The sequence below is a fragment of the Calliopsis andreniformis genome, chromosome 9, assembly GCF_051401765.1.
Source record: "Calliopsis andreniformis isolate RMS-2024a chromosome 9, iyCalAndr_principal, whole genome shotgun sequence".
Taxonomy (NCBI): Eukaryota; Metazoa; Arthropoda; class Insecta; order Hymenoptera; family Andrenidae; genus Calliopsis; species Calliopsis andreniformis.
The window spans coordinates 14,668,815-14,677,077 of NC_135070.1; the positions used below are offsets into that span (position 1 = coordinate 14,668,815).

The 8,263-nt window shown below is 38.2% G+C and overlaps 1 protein-coding gene and 1 non-coding gene across 2 annotated transcripts; one reads left to right on the forward strand and one right to left on the reverse strand.

Annotated features, from left to right (window-relative positions):
* The first annotated feature begins 3,358 nt into the window (after positions 1-3,358).
* On the forward strand, positions 3,359-5,897 carry LOC143183808 (MD-2-related lipid-recognition protein). The gene is made up of 4 exons (XM_076385540.1): positions 3,359-3,563; positions 4,856-4,981; positions 5,221-5,390; positions 5,731-5,897. The coding sequence occupies exons 1-4, from the start codon at positions 3,374-3,376 to the stop codon at positions 5,812-5,814; spliced, it is 570 nt and encodes a 189-aa protein (XP_076241655.1). The 5' UTR covers positions 3,359-3,373; the 3' UTR covers positions 5,815-5,897.
* A 915-nt stretch (positions 5,898-6,812) lies between these two features.
* Trnas-cga (transfer RNA serine (anticodon CGA)) lies at positions 6,813-6,894 on the reverse strand. Its single transcript has one exon. It is a non-coding gene; the product is annotated as a tRNA-Ser (tRNA).
* Between the last annotated feature and the right edge of the window lie 1,369 nt (positions 6,895-8,263).

Here is an 8,263-nt window from a genome sequence, read left to right on the forward strand (position 1 = left end):
GTGCTGCAAGTTTTCGATCAGACGACTCGATGTTATGATCGAAGCGTTCATTGGTAGTTAGGTAAGTCGATTCGATCGAAGTACTCGCGACGAAGCTCAAGCAGTTAACGTGAACGAGCATGGAAGCATTGAGAACAAAAAGCAAAAACGAATTTGCCAAAGAGACGCGTCAGCGTCGTCAACGAAGTGGCGTGCCCGAGATTCTCATTCGAAGGGGCAAAATGAAATTGCTGTTCAGAGTTGGGTATTACTTTCATTTGCATTGATTTAACGATTATCGCTTCCGCTAGTTGTCAGATTCAATTTCTAATGCTACATATTTCCCATTTACATCCCGCGAGTTATGCAACGCGATATCGACGCTATTTCCTGTATTCCATAAAGTTAAATACGATCCGCATATTTTATCACATTTTCGTTGAAATCTCGTGGACAAATTATTCCTCTGCAATTACTTCGTTTGCATAGTCGTTTCAATTGCGATTTCATTATTTGTTGGAATATCACGAACGTTCAGGAATTTATTATTTATTTTAACTTGATAAACGAACGCGAGAAAATGGTGAAATAGGAACGCCTGGGATAGGAAGGGGCCTTTGATAATCTTATTAATTCTTTAACGAAGAATACTCATTTTAGTTTATACATATATGTTATATTCTGATCAATCAATTATCATCCTGATAATTCTGTTGTTTAGAGAAGTTCTAACATAGAATAGACTCAATTTCGGTCGCACGACCACACGCGTATGTTGATACCAAAGAATCGATACCTGCTCCTGTGCAATGACGATCACAACGACAACAAAAGCACTGCCAGTGATCGCGATTACGCGAGAGAGAGAGAGAGAGAGAGGGGGGGAGAGATAAAAAAGGAAGACATGCCACTTCAGTTCTCAATTGATGTCGATATTCTTATTATAAAATATCGAATTCACGTGAAACGCGATCTATTGTTAATTGTAAATTTAACGATTAACCCACTGTGAAAGGTTTATCGGCAATTATCTTGTTATTAAGCCTCGTTATATGTGACACGATTTTATTAATTATCTGTACGTCTATCTAGCAATAGTACGTCATCGTATGGTTTCAATTACGTTTCTTTAGCTGGTGCTTTCAGACACTGCCTAGACTACTGCTTTCTTCGCTGTCGACACTGAGTTTTTGTACAGTTAACTGTTTGTAAGAATGTCTCGACACGATTAATAATATTATTAATATTTTGTATTATGTCATTGTGTTGTTAAATCTTGTATTTAATAAACCATTCAGAAAAACCTTACATGGGTACATCGTCCATAAGCGCTTTAACTTTCAACATTACCAAGTGTATATGTAACGAAAGAAGATATGAAACTATTTTCAGATTCTGTTTTTTCTGTAAGCTTCCACGAGCAAGAGGGAAACGCGTAGCATTCGCGATAACGTTTTCTAAACTAACAATATACACTAATTTAGCGGCCCGTGAATCAACTGTGCCTGTCAATTGAATAATCGCATACTAGCTGTTATAATGTACGATGTGCTGGCCATCAAGTGATATACTATTACGCTCTAAGTCCTCGGATTGTCCGTAATCGTCGCTGTCGATGGTAATTATTTCGCTCGTGATGATCTGTAATCGATTTTAACGATGCTGTCCCACGTTTAATTGCTGACAATTGCTCTCGGGCTAAATGGACTGCAAACGTTTCATTGATGTCTATCAATTTGGTATTCCTAGAGCTGTTATCTAGTTTGACCCTTTGATCATTAAGCAAAGACAACAATCTTGTTAACAGCAATCTTCTGCCTTTGTAGAATATCCTTTCGTTTGTGCTTACTTTTAATTAAACCCATTGGTGAAATTTCATTGAAAAGATTTATGAACCAATGATAGATTGTAAATTACACTTTTCTTTCAATTACTGAGAAATTTCATCAGATTTGCAATTCGAGAAAATTAGAACCAGAGATTTAAATGAAACATTTGCATTAAGTGTTCTGACTAACATGAAAATAGTAAAAGTAACGAATCTGAATTTAATTTTTTCAGATTTTTAAATTTCAATCCTTTCACAGAATTAGTCTCTATTACTTTCCATTACAAACATTTCTACTGACATCATTGCTCTTCATAAATTAATACTGTGCTCTTTCTTCCAGTTTCCTGTGGGACTCTCTGTAACAAAATTCAACCGACCAATGCATATTTGAATTTTCGGCAGAATCCTCGTCGAGACCGTCTTCCGGCATGGCTGGGCCAGTTTTATCAGGAAATGCACAATTTAACAATTGTGTCCAATTATTTTTCCAGGGGCCTCGTCTTTGATTGGTCATCTGAGACCGCGCCACGGCGGCCCTTTGCGGCCTCTGTGTTTAATCCGCCAGGCGACCGCACTCGAACGATCGTCGAACTCTTATTTCTGGCACGGGTGATTCAAAGTGTCTCTCTATCCTATTACATGCCGTGGACGACAATACGCGTGTGTCTCTTCAGACGTAACCTTCGCGTTTAATTCCTCGTATTCAGCGTTTGAAACGCGGTGCAATTGGTTCGGCAAAAGCGAGGATGATGAAAAGGGGTCAAGTACCAGAATCGTGGAAAGACGTGGCTTGCAGGTGAAATTCCCTGTTATTATGATTTTTTAATTTCCAGAGGAGAATATTTTCTGTGGTAAATGTAATTACGTATCTATTATTTTTTTTAGGTGAAAATGCTGCACGAGGCTATAATAGTTAAACGTAGATTATGTAGGTGTGTATAATTTGAGTACTCTGCAAGAATAAAGTCGAAGTACGGAAGATATTATCTTAGATTTTAAAAATATAGTAGCTGTTTAGTGGGGAGGGGATGAACAGAGTCCTCAGATTACTAGATCAGTAATTTTATTGATATGTAAGTTGTCTTGGACGAGGTTGTTACAAAGTCCTAGTCAAGGGTATGTCTAGTGACTAATAAAATATTAGCACAAAGTTAGCCATCAAACAGTTTGAACGATTACACTGTGTGAGTTAAAATATTTCAAAGTTGACAAGAAGTGCATAACAGATGCAGCTGAAGGATCTCTGCACAACCCACGTCGTCTCAAGAACTGAAAACTCACCTCTAGAACAGTCAAAGGTCCCCGTTTCGAAACTTGGATACATCAGCGCTAAGTAAACAAGTTTACTACGATTTACTAGAATCAGCAGATTAGAACTGCAGGATAAGCAAGTATCTAATCAGGTCCTGAGAATTCCATGTGACGAGCACGCGCTGCGAGGCAACGAATGGCGCGATACATTGTAACGCTGTGGCATAGAGCTCGCTATGATTCCCTGAAGGAGAGGAGTGTTACGCATATATGTAGCTCTCTAGGCGTTTAAGATACAATTTCAATTGACTTATGACCCCACTCTGTAGCCTGCTCGGACATCGTTTGCCTTCTGGTTACAGTGCAGCCACTTGTTCACTCCGTGACGACCATCCACCGAGGATGAACCGACACAGTGAACTCCTCTTCGTCTTCTTGGTCGTTGCCATATCCGCGGCCTGCGCGGAAGTCGTGCCATGGCGGCCGTGTCTTAACGTTGATCGTGAGTATCGGTCGTTCGATTATTTCAATTCAGAGTAGAATTATTGAAAATCTTTGGCTCCTGGGACGAAGTGCAACGAGTAGACTGGGTTTAAGGTGAAGTTCTCAGGGTCCTTTTGAAGTGTTGCATTTGACTGAGTGCTGACGTTGTAGTTCGATTAAAATTATAGAGGAATAGAAAGTTAGATTGCTGGGAAGGAATTTAGTGTCTTTCCTTTTGATAAATACGTAGGAACTAATTCTGGCACGCCGATAGAGTGCTTTCAGTTGATAAAGTGCACGCGCTGAGAACTGTGAGCAACAGCTTGTGATAAATTTGTTGCATAGATAATGTGTTATTCACACAGTCTAACGATATCGTGTTTTCTCTTCTCTCGATAAGATTTTTTGCTAGGAAGAGCAACGCTGGATATTTCTCGAGTTGTTGAGCAACAGAATTTTAATAATAATTATTAGTTAACGTTTTTCACGTTACTCTTACACTTTCTATATTTTATTCTATCGAAAAGGATCACTTTGGGAAGTACCATTAGTTGCAAATGGCACTCGTCCTCAGAATCATCAAAGATAAAAATAAAAGTTTTCTATTTAAATCAGTATTTAATTTTCCATGATAGTAGGTGGCCTCGTTAAGTGACCTAAATTTGAAAGTCAGCTTGCTTGGTCCAACAATAATCAATCTCGTAACGATACTCTATCCAGATTGGTTCCTTCGTCAAAGGTTCCTTCTTTGCTTTGTCGGTCAAGGAAAAAGGCACGCGATTCGGCGCGAAGAAAAGTCGCGATAAAACGCCAGAAGAATATTCCTCGAGCTGTCATTCATGCAAAAAACGTGAAGCGCGATGCTCCAACTCGTTCCCTCCCACAGACGTACACTTCATCCTTGTCCATTTCGCCGATTCCAAGAAACTAGCTCGGCTTTTTCAATTGCCTCAGAAACTGCGACAGCAAAAAAAGCTGGTTCCATCTCTCGTGACTTGCAGTCGGAGACGGAGCGCACACGTCCGTGAGAAAAAAACGAGACGGGGCACGGTTGTTCTTCGGTCTGCTCTTTTATGAATGAATGCTCGCAGCGTGAACAGCAGCCGATTGCTTTTCGCTGACGCTAAGCTTTTTTTCTTCGTTTAGCGCCAGCAATGGTCAGAAGCGAGTTTTTTTAGTTCCAAGAAACGCTGGGAATGGACAGGAGCTTCTTCGTAGTTTCTACTGTTTTAGATTAGAGAGCGTGGAATTATGGATGGAGCATTAATTGAGGAGTATGGACATTTTTTTAAGTACTCGTTTTGCTTGCAGCTAATGCGCCACCTAATTGTACCATACACGAGGTAATTGTGGAGCCCTGTAAAGAAGCTGCGGAGGGAAAACCATGTAAATTAAAAAGGGGAATCGTTTCTAACGTGACTGCTCATTATACGCCTGGTGAGTTTTATATTCTTTTGGATAACACTAGGACTACTAGAAAAAAGCCAAAATTACCTGATCATATAGAATTTGGAATCCCCTAGCGTTCGATTATGCATGAGGAAGAGTCGTCACAGTGTTCTAAAGTGGATAAAGTATAACCGTGAATTAATTGAACTGTTTTGGATCGCTCGTAATGAATTTATAGGAAAGACAATATGGATTTTCGCTTGTAAAGTGTAGTATTTTTCTTTCAGCCTTTTCGACAAATAACATACAGGGTCGGATATTTTGGGCAAGTCAAGTGATGGATATTCCGTTTTTGGGGCTGGATCCTAACGTTTGTCTGGCGACGACGTGTCCCATCGTGGCTGGACAGAGAAACATGTACCACACGGAAGTAGCGATTTTGAAGAAATATCCTGTTGTAAGGAAATCGTTTTTAGTGTACAGTTTTGTCTCAATAGAAACTCGTGAATTGGGATCACTTCACTTGAGACCGCTGGGCTTAAAAGATACAAGAAATTTATTTCTAATATCAGTTTACTTTCTCAAAAGCGAGGTCCAGTACCAGATGTAATATGTGAATTATGACGAATATTTTGTTAAAAAGAACATTAACCGATAGAACAAGAGGTAGAAGAAGATAAAAATTAATAAGGGTTGTTTTTCTTACGAGGTCTTCAATTGGTCGTATATCGAGACAACTCTGTAGCTTAGCAAATCAGTGTCTGAACGTTTCTAACATTAATTTACTTCTGTTTCAGAGGATGTACGATCTGAAGTGGAGGATCTGGAACGAGCACCAGCAAGAATGCTGTTTCTTGTTTCAAATAAAGATAGTAAAATAACATCACTCCTTCGCTCCAACCCGCTCAAATAATTCTAATTCACAATTTGCTAACTTAATCGAATAAACGGGCCGTTCTATCGATCTGCAAGTGTTTCATTCCCTGACGATTTACTTTAAGGTTTCAAAAAATAATAATAGAGATACGCACATGAGTGACTGACTGGGTTTTCCCATCCTATTTTCATTGCTATGGAAACCATGCCTACGCAAGAAATGTACAACATGTGATGTACGTAGAATCAATAGAAATGCTTCTCGCGAAGACATTTGTATTTTTACTATTTGTCTCCTTTATTGTTTAGATAGTAGGCAATCTTTAGCGTTGGAAGTGGGAGAAAACAAGATGGGTAGATTCTTCAATTTGGTGGTAACCTAATTGTATTAGAGAGGCGAGGTATAGGATAAACCTTATCACAATAATGTAATTTCCAATATCACGTTGCTGGAGGGAGTGTGCGGCTCCCTATCATTTTTGTGTTATGTTACTAGGAAGTTATCGATACAGTTCACGACAAGAATGCAACATTAGTGGTGATAAGAACTAAAATTAGAGACTTCTGATAATTGTAGGAATTTTGATATAGGTGGCACGTTTGCGATAAGACACTTGGAAATAACTTTAAATTATTTCAGTGCAGTATACAATAGCTTTCTTTATTTTTTATAAAATCTTTATCATATTCTATCCATACACGATGCAAGTAAAACGACATAGGTGACACGTGACAAGAGTTCTTCGTAAATACAGTCTATCACAGAAAGATAATATAAAGAAAGAAGTGAATGTACTATATTGAATGTTATTTACGAGCTGATTGATATGACCTTTCAAAATGAATGTCAATCATTGCGTTACAATTGCTACAATTTGTTACTTCTGATTCTTCTTCAATGTCGTGATGCTAAATTCTAAAATGCAAGACATTAATGAGTTGAAAAATCTTGGTTGGTTACCAGAAGGAGTCTGGTAAATTAAAAGCGAGCAAAAAAGGGAGTCGCTGCGGATAGGATTCGAACCTATGCGGGAACAACCCATTGGATTTCGAGTCCAACTCCTTAACCACTCGGACACCGCAGCTGTTGCCTTTAATGTTCAAAATTTTACTTGATATACTATCATAAGCAATACTGTAAGTATTAATTTTGACTATAATAAAACATAAACCAAATCTACTATTTACAGTGTTACTAGTAAAGAAGAAAAGCTTCAACTAAATGCATAGAATTGACTTGAATACAAGAATCTATACCTTTTCCTAGGTGGGACTTTGATTTTATTTCCCTGTGTGTCTTCATTCACTACTTAACATTACAGACATGAATAAGGAGGATCGTTTAGTGGAACGCCTTTTATATTGGACGGTATGGTAGGATTTTCTCATTTACTGCTATTACCAGCGTCAGTGACGAAAACACAGTGTATTTTCTACATCCACCGATTGAAAATCGCAGAGGGCGCACAGAAACCAGTGATTTTCAAAAAGTCGATATTTCAGAGCATGAGATGAAACACTAAATTCTCCATCAGCTGCTTAGTCTATCCTGTATACTCGCCTGTGGTTTTCAAAATATGTATGTATGTACATACAACATGCATATTTGGCTACTCAGAAGATACGACTATTGCCATCTATTAGAACCTGTAGCAATTCTGGCAAAATTGAACTAAATCGATAATAAAATTTATAGGAATTTTTAATATGTTCGCTCCAGAAAAAAATGTTCTAGATATTGGAACGGCAACACGTATTGTATTTATAAGATTTCACATTTAGAATTAGCATCAAAATGTACTCTATCCTCTGACTTCAATGCATTATGTCTCACTTCTCATTGCGCAAGTGCAGGCTCTACAGTATCGTTACATTTATTGCTGATGCCAGACAAAAAGCCCGCGTAATTTAAATGACCAACCGATTTTCCTGATATTATTTCTCTATACATTGTCACTGTCCCTAATTAGTCAACTAACATTAACCATACCTACAGCAATGAATTTTATATCAAATGAGTCAGGTACTATTGTCAGGTAAATACCTTCAAAATGATTCAACAATGCAGAATAAGTGCCTGTTTAAAAGATATAGGTTCGCTTTCAGAATTCCTGATGTTGAATGAATACAAAGTAGAAGAAATTAGGTATACGATCGGTTTGATAACTCAAGTAACGAGAGCCACTACAGTCACTTCACGCATCAAGAATCCTTAATTAATTAAATTGTTCAGTACGTACGAAGCTGTCGTATCTTGCTTTAGCTAATCAACTCTTAGCTAATCTGTATCTTATACAGAAACTCGTCTCTTCCCAGCCATATTTCCTTACCACATTCACTAATTTAGTAATTTCAACAAATCCCACTTACAATCTAGCCAACACTATCTCCACATATTCGGCCAGAAAATGAAGTCATCGACCGCGCCAAAATCACTTGACCCTACCCAAAATG

Excerpts from the sequence above, each read along its gene's own strand:
- LOC143183808 (XM_076385540.1), top strand. The coding sequence starts at position 3,374 with ATGACCCCACTCTGTAGCCTGCTCGGACATCGTTTGCCTTCTGGTTAC. Across the intron at positions 3,564-4,855 it reads GCCGTGTCTTAACGTTGATC|CTAATGCGCCACCTAATTGT; the intron begins GTGAGTATCGGT and ends TTTTGCTTGCAG. Across the intron at positions 5,391-5,730 it reads TTTTGAAGAAATATCCTGTT|AGGATGTACGATCTGAAGTG; the intron begins GTAAGGAAATCG and ends CTTCTGTTTCAG.